This window comes from Pseudonaja textilis, chromosome 1 (assembly GCF_049901715.1).
Source record: "Pseudonaja textilis isolate UNSWEBS1 chromosome 1, rPseTex1.2, whole genome shotgun sequence".
In the NCBI taxonomy this organism is placed as follows: Eukaryota; Metazoa; Chordata; class Lepidosauria; order Squamata; family Elapidae; genus Pseudonaja; species Pseudonaja textilis.
In genome coordinates, this window is record NC_141990.1 from 240,821,199 (window position 1) to 240,839,370 (window position 18,172).

Below are 18,172 nucleotides of genomic sequence, written 5' to 3' on the forward strand. Positions count from 1 at the left end.
AAATATTGGAGTTCAGTCCTGCAAGGATTTACTCTATGCATGATACATGAACCATATTCATGAAACAAATCACATAAATGTGTGTGTGTGTGTGTGTGTGTGTATGTGTATTGGCTCACACAAGCACGAAGCCAAAAGCACCAGCCTGAAGATGGCGAGTGGAACCTCATCGAAATGTTGCCAAGATGCTCTCAATCTTAACCAGGAAAAGACCTGAACACGCCAAGACCTGCATATATACATACGTGTGTGGGTGTGTGTGGGTGTGGGTGTATATATATATATATATAATTCAACTTTGTTCGGGTATTTTCCTATGTAGTTATAGCTGTGCTTTTAAAGTTATAGCAATGTTTTGGCAGAATCTCATCTGCCATCATCAGGCTTCTGTATTGTGTTCATCTGTGAGTCAGACTTTCACAGCCATTTCTGTTTTAAATTTGGTGCTAGCCGACGCTTTGCCAGAATGTTTTTTTCTTCATTCTGATTGGTTGGGAGTCTTGGTCTGTGTTTATTGGTCTTGGAGTTTGCTGTGTTCTGCTTGATTGGTGTTTCTAATATCTTCTGTCTGTTTTGTAGCTTTTTTTGTCTTGATTGGCTGGCAACATTGTGTTTCCTGTATTGGAGGCTTTTAGTGTGGCTTGGCTCCGAGTAAATGGACAGCCATCATTTATTAGGAAGCTAGGTTTCATCTGGGTGCCTGGTTGGGGTGTGTTTGAGCTGGAGGTATCAGGGGGGATCTATTTGTGCCCAGGTGTTTGCCTGGCTAGTGGTGTGGAGATTTTTTTGTTTGAGAGTGCAGGCTTCCAGATAATTGACAGTCTGGTGGAGTCATCTCTTCTATTCATGCTTTCAGGTCTTTTTTCAATCTCTATGGCTTCTCTGATAATTCTGTAGCTGGGGTTTTCTATAGTGGCTAGGGTTTTGGTACCATTGAAGTCAATGCTATGACCTGTGGCTTTCATGTGTTGGACTAGTCAGGAAGTGTGTTCCAGCTTTTTTACTGCATTTTTGGGTTCATCTAGATGGGTACTTATTCTTCTATTTAGAAGAAGTCCAACTTTATCTGACTTTGTCTGACTCACAGACGAACACTATACAGAAGCCTGATGATGGCAGATGAGATTCTGTTGAAACGTTCCTACAACTTTAAAAGCACAACTATAATGATGTGGGAAAATACCCAAACAAAGCTGGATACCATACATATAAATACCCGCGAAAACTTAAGAATATGTGTGTGTGTGTGTGTGTGTGTGTGTGTGTGTGTGTGTGTGTTTTCTTAAGTTTTCGTGGGTATATATATATATCACATGCCATCACATACATACATACATACATATATCCCATTTAAATCATTTCTGGCATGTGACACAGGATAATTTTGTTTTGCTAGGAAAGTTTGTTTGTATCAACAAAGCCAACTTATTTGAACTAAACACAGTTGCTCTTTTGCTTCCTCTGGGACTAGTACAGCATCCAATCTTGTAATTAAATTCTTACAACAGAGTAAGTGAGCCAAAAAACAGTCATGGAAATGATTTTTCAGAATGCCTGGGCCTAGATTTTATATTCAACCAATGATTAATAATCTCTATTTTGAAACATAATGGGAACAACCATTAAAGACTCCAACAAACTGTTTCCTACAGAACAGTGTACTTTTAATTATGAAAAAATAAAGATTTATAATAAGGTGGTCAGTTTAAATACAACTATCTTTGTTTCTCTCTTAGTTTCCAAGGACAAGTTATTCTCTCTTCCACAAAGATTCTGTTGTGAACAGGATTACTTCCAAAACTGTCTTACCCTCATCTGATTCACTGTCTGAATCTTGGTTTATCAGATCATTTTTCCTCTCTAGAGCCTGCTCCAGAGCTGCTTGCAATTTCCGAGGCAAAAGTGTGTCTTCATCATCCATCTGAAGTGGAGGGAAGAGAGTGCTAAGATTTCATTCTTCCTTTTATATCCATCTACTGTCAAACATTTTTAGAATCAAATGTATTGCAAAATAACTGCTAAACGCTTATACAAACTTCAAAAATACAATGCATTTAAGACTTATTTTCCTGCAAATGGGAATTCATAAAACATATTATTGGGAGGAGATAGCTATTCTGTAGCTACTAAAATTTCATCCCTTCCAGGCCTATTACAATCAGCTCACAAAGCGCAAATCTTTTTACCTCTAGAATGATATCTAGCAGAGGAAGAATGGAAGAACAAGTTGCTTCATGGAGCTTCCCCCCAGGAAGGATGAACAATGTAGGAACTCTTAAGGAAGACACAATTCTTTTGTAGCAATACTATACTGGCCTCCAAGGGCATTGATTTGTATGGTGTTGTCATGAATTAATGGGGTCAGATTTTCAAGTAAGTTTTCGATTTTATTCCTTATAACTATCTAGAATAGGAATCACTAATACTGTCTTCTTTTGGGGGCAGATTTAAAGTAAAACAGCACACTAAATTTCTGCAAGTCCATCTGTAAAAGTTGTGAACACTTCTTTAAGGTAATCCCTCTCTCCCTCTCCCTGTGTGTATATATGTGCTCCCTGTGTATACATGTGCACACACACACTTTCTGGGTAGTCTTCTGGCAACTGTCTGGCAAAATCCGCACAATTCTCTTGGCAAAATTTGGAAGTCCTTGCCTTCTCCTTCCTAGACCTGAAGAGAGTGAATGGTCCAAAATCACTCAGCTGTACCTAAGGTGAGACTAGAACTTATGGCCTCATGCAGGAAGGTTCAATGTCATCTATGCTTTGTCCTGCACTTAATAAAGTTCTGCAGTCTCTGTTCATGCCTAAATACAAGGTTTAATTGCTCCAGATTGATTAATCTCATCTGAAGTATTTTTATGGCAGTAGCCACAACAATGTGTCGTGGTTTTAAATGCAGAGGTATGGCAATACATAGTGTATGTTGCAAATAATGTGACACAGGATAATCTCATTCCCCCACTATTGTGCACTGCACCATCTCTTCCCTGATTGTGACTGCAGTGCAGCTAAGTACAAACACTGCTATAGAATTCTTGTATGCTGAATAAGGCAATTAAAAGACGAAATTTACAGATTTTGCATTCTTCAATGGGAATTACTGAACACATATAGAACTCTCCATCCACGTTTTCTCATTCTCAGCTGGGTGGGAGGACATAACTGAACCTTACAAATCTATTTTCTAAGTTGTGAGGCTCTTCTATACAAATAAATACAAAATAAAAGACAAATGCAAATAACATAACAGTACCTGTCTGATGAAACGATCAGACCCAAGGTTTACCATCAAGGCCTACAAGAATTGAAACAAAAATCTTTTGATGATTGGAAGCATTTTGTTGCTACTGAGTGACTGGCTGTCTTGATCAATGAACAAAACTTCTATTTAATACCTCATGGCTCCAAAGAATTTACAGCAGAAACCACCTAATCTTGTGGACTGTACATATTCATGTCTGTCTGTGGTTACCAAGTCAAATAGAATACCTTAAATAAAAATGAAATCTTAAAGCTGTGGTCTAAGACAGCAAGTATAGTGCAGTATTATCCCAAACACTATTAGTATTACTTTCAGGAGGAAGCTTACATTTTAGCAGAGAATGCATGTCCAAAAAAGACACACTGTGTTCAAGAGAAACACTTTATAGTAATTTCTATATTCTTCCATTCATTGTATATGTAAACAACATAGTGGTATTAATGTCTTAATTTTGAAACAGAAATAATTGAATCTGGAATCTATTCATATCTGAGAAGAACCGAAGGGAAGTATCTGTGTCAAGGAACATATATGTGAAGCTCTCAGATGGGTCAGACAAAATGACATAACTCTCTCTCAGGAGTGATGTGAAAAAATAACATGATACATAGCTGACTCATGCAGCTTCTCCTAACAAACATTACCAAAGGCTTTAAAACACTCTACCAAATTTAATAATAAAGAAAGCTACTTTTTATCTGGGGAAAAAGCTTGTCAATGACAGTAATTTAATACATTTGAAAACAGAAGGTTAAGAATACAAAAGCTGCCTGACACAGATGTTAGATAACACTGGCTCCGAATCAATCCTACTTATTGTACTTATCCCATTTTTATGATATTTCAGTATAAAATAACACCAGATACACCTGGTTGTTGTTAATACTAATTTTCCACACTGATAGCTACTTCTCACATTTCAGTCCCTTTTCAGCTACCTTCCAACAAGCTTTAATTCCAAATTACTGTACAGTGAATCAAAATATAGGCTTTTTCAAATATTTTTTGAAAGACAAGTTTACAAAGTTCAAAGACTTTCACCCAAAATCTTCACTGGCATAATGTCCCCTTTCTTCCCAATATATTTATTTTACAATATTTTAATAATGCCACAATTAACTGTGAACGGTGGACGGTGAACAACAAATCTCAAAAAAATGTCTTCATGAGACAAAAAAACAAAAACCACTATCAGAATCAGATGGCCAACCAATATACAAGTATTAAAAATCATCAAAAGGTTGATTTTTCCCTCCTTCAAAGAAAAGTTTTCAGAATTTCTAAAACCCGTTAAAGAAGAAAAATGGACTAAAGAGGCATAGATGCTGGCATACTTATTTTCACCCTTAGAAGCTTCTTCACTGATCACTCAGCCCAAGTAACCCTAGAGTTTGTCTTTAAAAAGAGCCAACAAAGAAATCTAACTAATGGCCGATACACAAATACATAAAGCTTTTGATAAAAAATATATTGAATTTCTTGATAACTTCTATTTCAGTATGAGCTATTGAATCCATTCTTACCTCTTCTACAGGTAGCTCCTTTAATTTGGGCAGTGAGCTTGACAACAATCCAACCAAAAATGGAGTTGGGCAGCAGACAATGTCAATCATAGAAGATGGGAGGACGGGAATGAAGGTATGTTGCCATGAGAAGGGGTAGAGTAAAGCCACTACAGCATGAGAACAACTGGAGAGGGTGCTGAGGAGAAATGAAATGATATTGTTATGTGCCACCTTTTTCCTTAATAAAACTCAAGAAAGATTATTCTGTGCTTCTCTACTCCATGCCATTTATAAGCACGGCATCCAATATAAGTAATGTATGATAAGAACACTGATTAAAATGTAACAAATTTAAAAAATTCCACATTCAAAATTGACTTGATAATTTCTTTGTAAGCACGGTGGCCATATTTTCTTCAAAAAAAATAAAGGACAAACCTGAAAAAGGAGCATAACTAAAAGAGGTTGGTATGGATAAAAAAATTAATGATAAAGGATTAAAAATATTAATCCTAAAAAGATTAATAGCTGGCAAACATTCAAGCAGTAAACAACCTAATCAAGGAACTACCAAAGAGAAGGAAAAACACTCCTAATAACACTGACAGTGCAAGCTATTGTTTGCCTTCTGAAGCACCTGAAGGCAGTGACAGGAAAGAGAGCTAATGCTGTTAGATGTTACCTCATAGGCCATGTGGACCTCTCAGAAGCAGGAGAAACATGTTTGAAAGTAAGTGGTATGCTGCAAGATCTTCGTAAGGGGTGGGTGATGGGGCCAATCTATCATTCCCAAAGGCTCGTGTGCCTTGGAGAGTGGCATGGGGCGGCATTTCTCAGTGATAGCGGAGGCTCTAGGACTCACAAACAGGTCTGAGCCAACAGCAAGGCCCAGTGCTGTGGTCAATGTCGCTCTGCAGGGAGTCTAGATTGGGGAGAGATAGGCAAGTGGGAGCAATTGCAGCAGCAACTCTTCAGTGTTGCCATGTGCCCAAAATTTTACTGTATGGGGGGCACTGCAACAACCAGACCAGGCCATAATTGCTTTCTATCAGCACCATTGTAACTTTGCATGGTTGCTGAGTGAATAGTCATTAAGTGAGGATTAACTTCTATGTAAAACAAAGAGCAAATCCCACTCTCTTATAGTGCTGAAGATGCTACCTAGCCAGATAATGAAATATATGTTAAGAAAACACCAAGCTCAGAGAGCACCAAGGATTCAACAAGTCAACCCTGATCTACATATATCCTATTGGTACCACATATATTGGCACCAAACACAAAAGCACACAAATGAGAGAAATTTGCATGCAGGCAAACCTCCACCAAGGAACAACTATTCTTTCTGTATGAATGCCTAAAAGAGTATTTCCTGTCTACCAGTCTAAGATACAAACCGCCAATAAATTGCACAGCTGGAGGGAAAATACTGGGCAAAAATAACACAGCTAACCATTATGGACGTTAACCTCAGATTAAATTTCGACCCAACATGGATAACTTCAAGGACGAAAACGAACAACCCATTCCTTTTCCTAAATAATGTTGTTTATTATTTTCTGAAGTAGAGAAACAGCTAATAACCTTGGCAGAAAATTGCCATGTTTATTTATTAATTATATTTATATGTCACCATTTCACTATCCAGAGCAACACTGGGCAGCTTACAATGCATTTTTGCACTTTTACAGCTAATCATTTCTAGTTTAAGGCAGAGTAAAGGTCAAAATGTACCTACCAAATGTCCTGCTATGGCAACTCTGTTAAGATATCTTTCTGACAATGTCTGGCAACTGCTCTTCCTTTATCTTTCAACTATTGTTCATGTACCATCTATCATGGCTTATCTTTGTCACACCTCATCTAAAAGGACAACTTGTCTATGACAAGTAGAGTCTCGTCTATGTGGCCTGAAGACCAGAAGAAGAAAAGTCTCCACCTAGACCAAAAGCAGTTTTCCTTGATAGCATTTGTTTTTTCAATTCCTCCATTTACCAAACATAGAACAAAAACGTTGTCTATTTGCAGAGCATTTTTCAAAAAAAGGCACTTCAAACCACTACAAATTCAGAAATGCTTGTATGTCTTTCCAGAACCTACACTTTTAACTTCAGTACTTTCCTCAGTACTTTCACATTCTGCAAGGCAAAAGTCAGAAGATTTTTTTCCTCCAACCAGACTTTAAGGAAGAAAAGAAAAAGAAAGAACTTTTTATCATATGTGCCCCTCCCCAATCTGGTTAACAATGGTTTCCAACATCAACAAAAGTATCAAACTGTAGTTAACAAAATGTCCCAAATTAGTGGTAATGAGCAAATGCTTGAATCACAGGATTTCTTTAAGCCAGATTTTAGTAACAAGGGGTTGTGGATGTGTGGGTGTGCATGCAAATGCGTGCACAATACTTGTTTCTAGTGTGAAAGCACACACACACACACTTTTCAAAATTTTTATTAGTTGAAATGTTGTCTTGTAATAAGTTACTGATATGCAAGGCCATAAGGTGACCCTAGATGGCATCAAACCTCTGGAATATTTTTGCTGCCTCTTTGAGCAAAAGTATTCCTAAAGCCTACAAGCAGAGAAGACACAAAACTATTTGCCCAGTACTAAGTACAGATGGGATACCTGAGGAAGATTTGGAATCTCTGTTGTCTGAGCATTCTTAGAACAATTTTTTACAGTAATCTGACTTCTCTAACAATAATTTGTGCTTGTGTAGACCCACCAAGTGTGCTGTAACAGATGAACTTGCAACACTCAGTCTTCCTGCCTGTTGAAGCCATCACTGCTGCATTGGCCATGGTTTTTTGCATCCTTTTTCCCTTTTAAAAGACAATATGGGAGAGTAACCTGCAACAGATGCATACAGCCTTTGACTGCTAGCATTTGAAGCTCTCCATATGGAAGTGCCTCAGACCACTAGGATGCCAAGGAATCAGAAATTTGGGGTGTTTCCCAAATTAAGTGGTCATTTCACAATCTCTGTCTTGTTCATGGAATGTTTTAAGGGATTTAGATAGCTATGTACTCCTTTTGTAATTCATCAGTTTTTCCTACCTCTTCCATCATTTTTATGTCCAGAGAAAATGTTTTTAGTAGTAATAGCAGTGATCTATCTGGAAACCCTATAAATCCTGTGCCAATCTAATAAACTTTAACAGAACTGGGAGGGGAGAAGATGAGGCAGAAAGCCACGACTGGTAAAAAGCCGATTATTAGAAATTACACTGCTTTGCAGGGATTTTAGGAATTCAACAATGCTACACATATTAAATATAGTAATGCCAATACTATTCTCTTTTGCACATATCTAGGCCATAATATATGTGTGAAAATGAGTATGAACTAACTTGGCTGAATCAGTATTACTTAGGAAAATAGCTGTCTTAGCAATCAGAGATTAAGCTGTTCTCCTGCGTAAAAAGACCAGCTTTTCACACAGTGACAGGAAAAGTAGCACTAGATGTCTCTTCCTACTCTAAGTAAGCACAGTTGGAAAGAAAAACTTTAAGGGGTCTCCAACAATCCAGAATGAAGGGCACTCTAGTCTGGAATATTAGCTGTACTTCTTCCAGGCACTTTGACACCTCTTGAAAAAAAATATTTAAGCAGATATTTGGCTGACATGTTTATTCATATTACAAATTCTCTTCTTCATTTATAATTGGCTTTGCTATCATTATACTCCATTTGACAGCTAATTTATTCCCTTTTAAAAATGTTTTTGGTATGTGATTATGGTTTAAAAATTATCATCTTGACTACTTATACATCTGTTTCCTATTTCAAAATTTAAGAAAAAAACAAATACCAAATCCCCCTTTCTTTATCCCATATACAGGTAGTCCTCCGCATATTATGGCAATTGGGACCTGAATTTTCATCACTAAGCAATGTGGTTGTAAAGTGAACTGCATTGCTTAATGATGGCAATCCCTGCGGTCCTGGTTGCCACTGTTAACTGGATCATGTGACCACAGGGGTGCTAGGACAGCTGGAATTCTGAGGACTTCCATAATTTTAAACGGACACTGAATGGAATGGTTGTAGGACAAGGATTACTTTTATGAGTAACGTAAAATTGCCACATAACAGCTCATTCTTGGGGACAGCTTCTTAGTTCAGGAGCTTTCTTTTTGTGTGAAATTCCTTATGCTCAAAGATTGCGGTTTACTCTAATTCTTTTGGATTGGGTGAAATACTTACTGCAATAAATTTATTGCTATATATTCAGAAAAAAAATTCTGTTTGACTCTTCCAACCTTGCAATTCCTGACGCGCATAGGAACTTTAATGTGTGTAGGAGACAATCTTAGGCAAAGGAGTTTTCCCATTTGCAGATGGAATTCCAACATCTTTGGAATGAATTCAGTTCCACAGAGGGCCTTGGGATGGCAATCATGATTAATGCAGCCTCTTTATCAAACATTTCCCTTTCAGAAGTGTTATCTAGCATGTGAGGCTTTGGCCTTGACTTTTATCTTGCTCAATAGAATATACAGCTTTTTCCCACCCTGAAAAAGCAAACAATGCTCTGATTCAGAAAAGAAAAATAGGGCAGGCTTGAGATTTTCAAGCATAACTTTTTAGCTTACTTTTAATGACAGTGTAGCTGATCAACTAAGAAAATAAATGAAGCTAAAACAAGAGCCAAATTAATCTAAAAATGAGAACACAAACATTCCTCTAGTTTCTATAAAATATCCTTTTCTAGGTTTTGCACTCTTCGAGAAAGCAGGGCTGTGAGGAAATCACACACACACACACACACACACACACACACACACCATCCTCTCTCATGTGCAGTTCCCACATTTGGGCCCATTCTCCTGAGATCTGCCTCACTGAGAAACTGGAGGTAATAACAACTGGTCAGTTACATTTGATTTTAACTGCTACAACAATAGTAACAGAAAGATTATATTGTAGTAAATGTAGGAAAATCAGGCATTTAAACTTTACTGGATTTGATATGGCATTCCAAAGATGAGAAAGGAGGCTTTATACCCTCAAAGTTCATTTGATACAGCAAATGTCACGATCTGATACTCTATTTGACTTTGCTGTGATTAAAAAAAAAAAAGGGCGAGGGGGAACAGGTTGGCTTGATTCAAACAATCAGAATAGATTTCTAAATGACTTCTTACACATTTGAATTGTTTCATCTTTAGTTTTATATATATATCCAAAGACCAGCCTTTGATGAAGCTTTGTATCTCATACTAAGTCAAGGACAGATAATGGTCTCATCCTTCAATCAAGCAGGGAATTGTTGGGAGTCCATGAAGGGCACTAACACAGCTGTTATAGGTCTTTATGTAGATTGTCATATTCGGGGGTGAGGTGGGGGAATCCTGACCTACCTCTTCAACCAATAGAGTTGTCATCTGCCTCATCATCTGACTTTCCTAATCATACTACATCTGCAGATATTACAGACGAATTGATAGCCTTTATACATCATCCCAAAAAAGCAAAATGGACTTACGATCATTCAAAGTTACAACAGCACCGGTAAAAGTGACTCACCAGTCCTCAAGCAGCATCCCATGGTCAAGTAATCGCAATCTAGGCACTTGACAACTAGCTTACACTTATGACAGTTGCAGAGTCCCAGGATTACATAACCGCCATTTGCAACCTTCCCAGCTGGCTTCCAACAAGCAAACTCAATGGAGGAAGTTGGATTCCTTAATGACTGTGTGATTCATTTACCAACTAAAGCAATTCTCTTAATGACTGTATAGCAACAAAAAAACTTGTAAAATTGGGTGTGACTCGCTTAACAAATGCCTTGCTTAGCAACAGGAATTCCAGTCCTAATTGTGGTTGTAAGTTGAGGACTACCTCTACAGGAAGAATTGAACGGCCAATAGAGTTTTTTGTATAAGAAAACTCAGAGTGGTAAAAGTAGCACTAAATCATTGAAAAAAATCAAACCTGTTAATACATAAAAATGATTTTAGAAAACATTCATCTTTTGAATGGGGACAAATAATATAAAGAAGCATACTTTTATAGGAACTACAAGTGAAGATGATCATGTATCCTCATTAATCTGTATTAATTTATCCAACAGCTTTTTGATGTGATGTGCCACATAGAAGAAGGTTATGTCTCACAATTGGCCAAATGAGTACGTATAATCTCAAAATGTTCTTGAAGCTTGAAATACCAGTGTGCACCACAGTTGGATTCTTGGTCAGAATACAATCAACAGTTGCTAGAAAATCTTGAGTTTAATCGTACATAAAACTCTACTAAAAACAATGCTACCTAGGAAAACAAGAGAATACTGCAGAAAAAGTCAATGTGCCATAGCAACTTTTGAAAAGTTAAAACAACATTATGATGTAGACATATGTGGATTTTTCACAAAGTACGCCCTAACATTCTGATCAGCAGATTAAGGGAAAAGGCATAACAGGAAGTGTAGTTCATCTGTGGAATAAATTGCCCAGATGAATAGTGTGCTCTCCTTCACTGGCTACATTTAAGCAGAAGTTGGGGAGCCATCTATAATGGATTCTGTAATTTGGATGATTTCTACACTGAGAAAGAGATTTTACTCAATTACCTAATTATCTCTCCAATACTATAGTTCTATTGCCTGTGATCTGCTCCAACGATATTTATATTTTGAACTGTACCTAAAATCAATGTTTTCTAGTCATGCCAGCAAGTACCCCTTCAAGCATGGTCTTTCACAATAAGGAGGAATTTTCTTAAGATTATAATCCAAGAGGGATTCCAAATGAGATTATGTAATTCACAAGACGTTTAAGATATACCAATTTGCTCTGAAGACAACATAGAACTAAATATGTTGGTGTTCTGAAGACAGAAAGACTGCTGATCTAATTGAAACTATGGGATCGTTTTGCCCTTCATCAAAATGGAGAAAATACATGCTATGCATAGTTTGTTACAACATTTCTTCCTCTCAGAAATATCAAAATAATAACATGAGTCACTGTCGCTCTCTATCCATGAAATAAAATTGTTAGTGGAAAAAATACAAAGTGAATAGTTATGACCGTGAGAAAAGTTTCTGAATTGCAGAATACGCTAACACATACACCCTAGAACAATAGTAGCATTCAAAGTCAACAAAGTAAAGGCACAAATTAGGAGGAGTAGCTCGCACATAAAGGTGACATTTCCATACAACCCTCAGAAATATTTCAAGGATAAAAGCTTCAGGCACAGAAAATAAACAGGGTTGGAAGATCAGACATGCATTAAAAAAGTGTTTTATTTTTATGCCTTAAATATTTAGCATGAGGGAATCAGTGTTATGCAATCCTGGTGATGATTGGTGGTTTGATGGGCACTCCCTCTGCCTTACTAACTTTTTAACTTAAAATTTTTAATCTTAATACACTACCTAAAATCACTTAGGTGAGATGGGCAATGCAGAAATTTGATAAATAAACAAAAGCTATTTTGCAGTATTAAAAATTGCTTACAAACTGCAATGCAAACATTTGGCGCAGACCACGCTTTGCTCTGATTCACATACAATTCCCCATAAAGTCATTTAGTAGCTCATAATACAACTTGATAATTCGTCCAATATCAGTCCAGAGATTTGGAACCATGGTTTGAAATGTTCTTAATGAGTCCACTCTTTCTGAAGTTTTTATTGTGCCCCTGATGAGCTGACATCCATAATGAGTGTGCTACATCTACCTTGGTAGATATGAAACTATGCAAACCTTGCCTGAAAGCCTGGTGTTTGTTTTTTTTCTTACAACATTGTATTTGTAATAGAGTCTTATTTTGGAATTGGGAAGAACATGCCCGACAGAGCAAAAGTTCATTATCATTATCTTAGAGTGCTTGGTGTGTATATAGAGTTTGGGCCAAAGTTCTGAGGTAATATAACACTGAAACAACCAAAAATAATGTAGTATGGTCCTATATTATCTTCTCAGAATTATCCCATGGCATATGGTGTAGTTTACACCCAAATATATGTAGTGAGTTTATATATTTTTTAAATTATTTTTTTGAACTTTTTAAGAAATTTCTCCTCCTTGCATATGCAGCAAAAGGCTTTGAACAAAATCTCAAGTCTTCACAGCAGGCCAAAGTGGTCCCAGTTTAATTATATGTTGACATGATTGTGGCAAATGACCTTTCTGACAAAATGCAGAACACAAACCAGTTTTGAATGATAAAACTGAAGTTGGGAGCACTAAATGAGAAGGAATTGCATTCTTTCCACATCACATCAGCCAATTATCAGATATCTACTTGTACAAAACTGTTTTAACTATGGTTACAATGTAAAGAATAACTTTTTAACTATTCATCCTTCTACCAAGTATTTTTTCCCATGAATGCAAGCCAATATAAACCTCATGTTAAAAAGACATGAGTCATGCTTATGGATTTATCTTGTTGGGGGAATTGTGTATAAAGGATTTAACAAAAAAATATAATCCTAGGATACTTGATGAGAAGTTTAGGTTTTGCTGTAAAATTATTTTGATTGCCTGACTTTACAATTATCTTTTTTTGTCAATGTGTAGCAGAAATTCTTCTACAATACGCCAGTAACTGCCATAAGCTATTTTCATTATTACAAAGATACCTACAGTGGTAAAATCTTATAAGGGAATGGATTTTGGTTCTTTTATTTTATTTAATAGTAATATTTGTGTACATAAAGGGATTTGGTGTAATGGTTAAGGCATCAGGCTGGAAAAACAGGAGACTAGAGTTTTAATCCCACTTTAGGCACAAAGTCAGCTGGGTGACCTTGGGCCAGTCACTCTCTCAGCCCTAGAAAGGAGACAACGGGAAACTACTTCTAAAACCTTGCCAAAAAAACCTGCAGGAATTTGCTTCGGCAGTCACCAGCAGCCAACGCTATCTCAAAGGCATAAATAAACAAAAAAAAAACACGATAGAGGAGTTTAATCACATTTATAACATGTTATATAATATCAAATATAATAGTACATACCACAATATACAGTACTCGGATTACTGGATAAGATAAGAAAAGAGCAAAGCCCAATTTGGACAGTTATGAATCAGTGATTCATTTACCATCATGGGATGTTAATTACCACTGAACCGGTGCAGGATCAACTCTCATTCACTAACACTGTTATCTGCATTAACTGATAAATAAACTCCAAATGGTTTTAGGTAGCAGTTTCACAGCCTAACCTGGCAATGTTAATTGAACCTAGATCCTATTTATGTTCAGTGTGTGCTCTAGCCATGCATTAAAGCTGCATCACAGAACCAACAATGATATACTTGAAAAGCAGAATAAACCCATTCAAGAACAGACATTATCATGATAACTGAAGACAAACATGGCCGCTTGGCCATAAAATGAATCATAACAGTGCAAGTTTGTAGATTCAACCACCTCAGTAAATATTACTACTATTGTTATTTTTTTAGCATTTCAGGACAGTTTTCTAAAATCTTTGACAGATATTTTTTAAGGAATGTAAAAACACAAAAATATTCAGTGAAGGTAAAAAATAAAGTATTTCTTTCATGGAGTTAACATGCAATTTAAGCTCACAGGTTTGGTTTGATTTAGATTAACTTAAATTTCTGGCCTGACTTCGAAAGGAACTTTCTTCCAGGCAGAGAAATGGGCTGGTGAACATTCAGTTATAAAATGTCAATCTATACCTATAAGTCTATACCTTAAGTCACAAGCTATAGGAAAGATAATTTTTCCCAGGACAGGGATTGCAATACTTAGTTATTTTTTTTTTTCATTCAAAGATATTATATTTCTGAGTGCAATGTCAGACAGGCAGTCCTTGACTTACAACCATTCATTTAGCAATGATTCAAAGTTATAACGACACTGGAAAAGGTGATGACTGGTCCACTCACTTGTAACAGTTACAGCATCCTCAAGGTCACGTGATCGCCATATGTGGCCTTTTCAGCTAGCTTTCGACTAGCAAAACTAATAGCAATAGCACTTAGACTTACTGCTTTACAGCCCTCTCCAAGCGGTTTACAGAGTCAGCATATATCCCCCAACAACCTGGGTCCTCATTTTACCCACCTCGGAAGGATGGAAGGCTTGAGTCGGTGAGATATGAACTGCCAAATTGCAGGCAGCCAGCAGTCAGCAGAAGTAGCCTGCAGTACTGCACTCTAACCACTGTGCCACCTCAGCACATGTTTGTCAAATGAATCTACCTTCCCCATTGGCTTTGCTTAACTTAACAACTAGGAGGATTCACTTAATAATCATGGCAAAAAAGGCCATAAAAACATGTGTGATTCACTTAACAACTGACTCAGCGATGGAACTGCCAGTCTCAATTGTAGTCTTAAGTCAAAAACAACCTGTATTTGGTTGTGAAAAACTTAAGAGGGTCAGTTCCCTCTGTCCTATTTTTTTGTTATTTTGTGTCTTATAGTTTGAGGTAGGATATGAAATATTATTAGGCAGAAAGCATTCATTTAGCCTAGCAGTACACAATTTCTTAGCCGGCTTGAGGGTTAGTGACACAATGATAGCATGCAACTGGTTTGTACTTAAAAAAAAATTAGAAGTCTTTAGCCTATCTTTTTTGGCTTTGTTATGAAAAGTGACAAGAAACTAGACTTTTCAGATTTGCTGCTGAAATTCAAGATTCAAAGATTTAGGAGCGGAATAAAAAGCAATACACCCTTTAATATGCCAACCCCTTTGGTATGGCAGCAAAGCTCTACTCTGGTGAGAAGTGTTGCCTATTTCTTTTTCTTTGCTTAATACTGTGCATCTTCTATTTTACTGACACAAGATATACACCAATTTTTGAAAGGAAAAAGAAAAGGAAGATGACTATTTTCTGAAGCTATCTGCTTCTGCTTTATATAGGGGTAGTCTTGGTGCTCTCTGACAATGAGAACAAAATTTTGTATATATAACATTCCTGACAAGTAATTAGCAGAAAGCTATGTATGTTTAAAAAAAATGGAAAGAGAGACATGATTATAAGGAATAGTAATATATTATTCTTTTAACCTTTTTGAATCACTAACAATTTTCTATTGATATTTCTATTGACACCCATGAAGTTCTCATATGGCTCACCTGAGTTTATCTGCTACAAAGATTACGCGTCGCTCCAAGAGGAGTGAAGCAAAGATTCGGATGATCTGTCGTATACTCAGACATTTGAAAAGGCACTCAAAGTCCACATGTTCCAGCCGAGAATCCATTGGTCGGCGAAGCTCTATCACCTGAATGTATTCCATAATCACAATTGACACTCAAATTAGCTTGACTTTAATGTAACAACAGTGTAACAATGTAACAATCTTAGTTCAATAATTCTATAATAGTTTTAAAAAACCACCAGAATGTTTCTCAAAATATTTGAGACTTGGATGAAGGGTTACAAAATACTACAATCAAATGTCATAAAGTAAGGGATGGTATTTTCATCAGAGGGTAGTATTGGAGGAGGATGTTGACATACCAAGACAATGGGCAGAAACCAAAAAAAGATGAATTTCAAGAAGGACAAATGCAAATTTCTACATTTTGGTAAAAATAAATAAATCAAAGCATCAGTAAAGGATTGTGGGGTGGGAAAATACTGGGCAGCAATACATGCAAAAAAAAAGTATCTGGGTCCACTAATGGGTCACAAGGAACATGGACCAGTAATGATTGCATCAGCAGAAGAATGTTAAAATTTTAAAGAAATGTCATAATTCTTCTTTATGAAATTATTGGAATTATTGACCATTCTATATTGGTCAGCCCACATTGAATATTACGGTCTAGGCACCAAGTTTTTAGGAAGGACATGGACCAACTTGAACATGGAAATTGTTCAAAGGAAAGTAAGCAACTAATATAATAAGGGACTTACACTGCCCAGAGCCCCTCTATCAGGTAAGACTGATGGCCCAGAATCTTTTAGCGTTGTTCAAGGGACAAGAAACAATGTCTTCAGATTACAAGGAAATTGATATCAGTTTGACATATTAAAAAAAATTCATAATAGATAAAGATGTTCAACAATGAAGCCAGTTGCCTTAGGAGATAGTGGATTCCCTTTTGTTCAAGGAGTTCAGACCAAGATTAAATGATAATATGTTTGGGAGATGCTAACAGATTCCAGTACTGGGAATATGTCAGGCAACATGATTTCCAAGGTCCCTACTAACTCTTACATCCTATCATTCTATATTTCTCAGTTCTTCTATCTAAAGTATTCTCAGTGCAAACTTGATGGCTGGTATTAGCTTATGCAGTTGATGAGAATACAGAAAATGAAACTAGGGTTCATTCCATCATTCACCTAATATGATACATAACCACATAAAAAAGCTAGCTGATAATCAGATTATCTTTTGCATGACTAGCTTTGTTTTTATCAGAGATTTTATATATCTCTAGATTCAGTGGCTTTGTAATGTTTTAGTGACCAAATAGAGGAAACACTGTTAGCTCTTTAAAAGGAATTTGTCTGTGATTATTTGTTGCTCCAGATAAAACAGTCAAGGATTAGTCATATGAGAAAACACTGAGGCTGATTGCTAGCTCACCAACCTTCTGTCAGTATTTTGATTTTTCTTAGTTAGATCAAGAAAGCTTGTAGTATATAGCAGCTAGTTAAACACAGATTCAAATCCATGAAAAGGCATCTACGCACTGTATACTGGTTAATAAAAATCTTCATACATGGGAACTATTAAAGAACAGACACAAGGCACACAATCCGAAGAGTTGGGGTATCGCTTAATAATCCACTTTCATTCTTCTTAGTTATACTATTTTGGAGAATGAATGTTTGCTAGGGCTTTATTTCACAATATATTTACCTCATTTCCAGCTCCAGGCAGGAAAGTTTTGACTTTGATTGTCTTTCCAGGTGCAGGGAAAGGTGACTCCATCAAACTTCTCATAAATGGATAAACCAGAGCAGCCGAAATCCCTCTCCTTCTTTCAACTTCATCCAGGATCTGATTCATTACAATCAAAGCAGAAGCAGAAAAAAAGTAAAACAATAGCAAACATTTGTGTACTATATAAAGGGAATGACAACTCTCTTTTTAATTTCTGTTTAGGGTTCTGTTCCCTTGGGGCAATTTATACAAAGTTGTCTGCTACTTTTAATATTATAATATTTTAATATTTAATATCCTAGCAGTCAATGATTACTTCAGCTTCAACCACAACAATACAAGAGCACACAATAGATACAAACTCAATGTAAACTGCTTCAAACTCGATTGCAGAAAGTACGACTTCAGCAACAGGGTGGTCAAGGCCTGGAATGTACTATCTGACTGTTGTTACATCCTCAAATCCCCCACTCCTTTAACCTCAAACTATCCGCTACTGACCTCACCCCATTCCTAAAAGGTCTGTAAGGGGCGTGCATAAGTGCACCATCGTGCCTACT

The 18,172-nt window shown here is 36.7% G+C and overlaps 1 protein-coding gene and 1 long non-coding RNA gene across 7 annotated transcripts in view; one reads left to right on the forward strand and one right to left on the reverse strand.

The window, feature by feature from the left end:
* LOC148128126 (uncharacterized) overlaps positions 1-17,765 on the forward strand; it is a 28,103-nt gene extending 10,338 nt beyond the window's left edge. The window contains exons 2-3 of the long non-coding RNA XR_015740903.1: positions 4,799-4,902; positions 17,639-17,765. This is a non-coding gene — a long non-coding RNA (uncharacterized LOC148128126). The remainder of the gene's footprint in view (positions 1-4,798; positions 4,903-17,638) is intronic.
* The window catches only part of DENND2B (DENN domain containing 2B), a 157,016-nt gene that overhangs the window by 3,903 nt on the left and 134,941 nt on the right, over positions 1-18,172 (reverse strand). For all 6 annotated transcript variants that reach the window (XM_026706479.2, XM_087921084.1, XM_087921085.1 and 3 more), the window contains 5 exons: positions 17,589-17,729; positions 15,847-15,995; positions 4,788-4,965; positions 3,256-3,297; positions 1,810-1,921 (listed from right to left, as the gene is read on the reverse strand). In XM_026706479.2, coding sequence (XP_026562264.1) covers positions 1,810-1,921; positions 3,256-3,297; positions 4,788-4,965; positions 15,847-15,995; positions 17,589-17,729 — 622 coding nt within the window. The remainder of the gene's footprint in view (positions 1-1,809; positions 1,922-3,255; positions 3,298-4,787; positions 4,966-15,846; positions 15,996-17,588; positions 17,730-18,172) is intronic.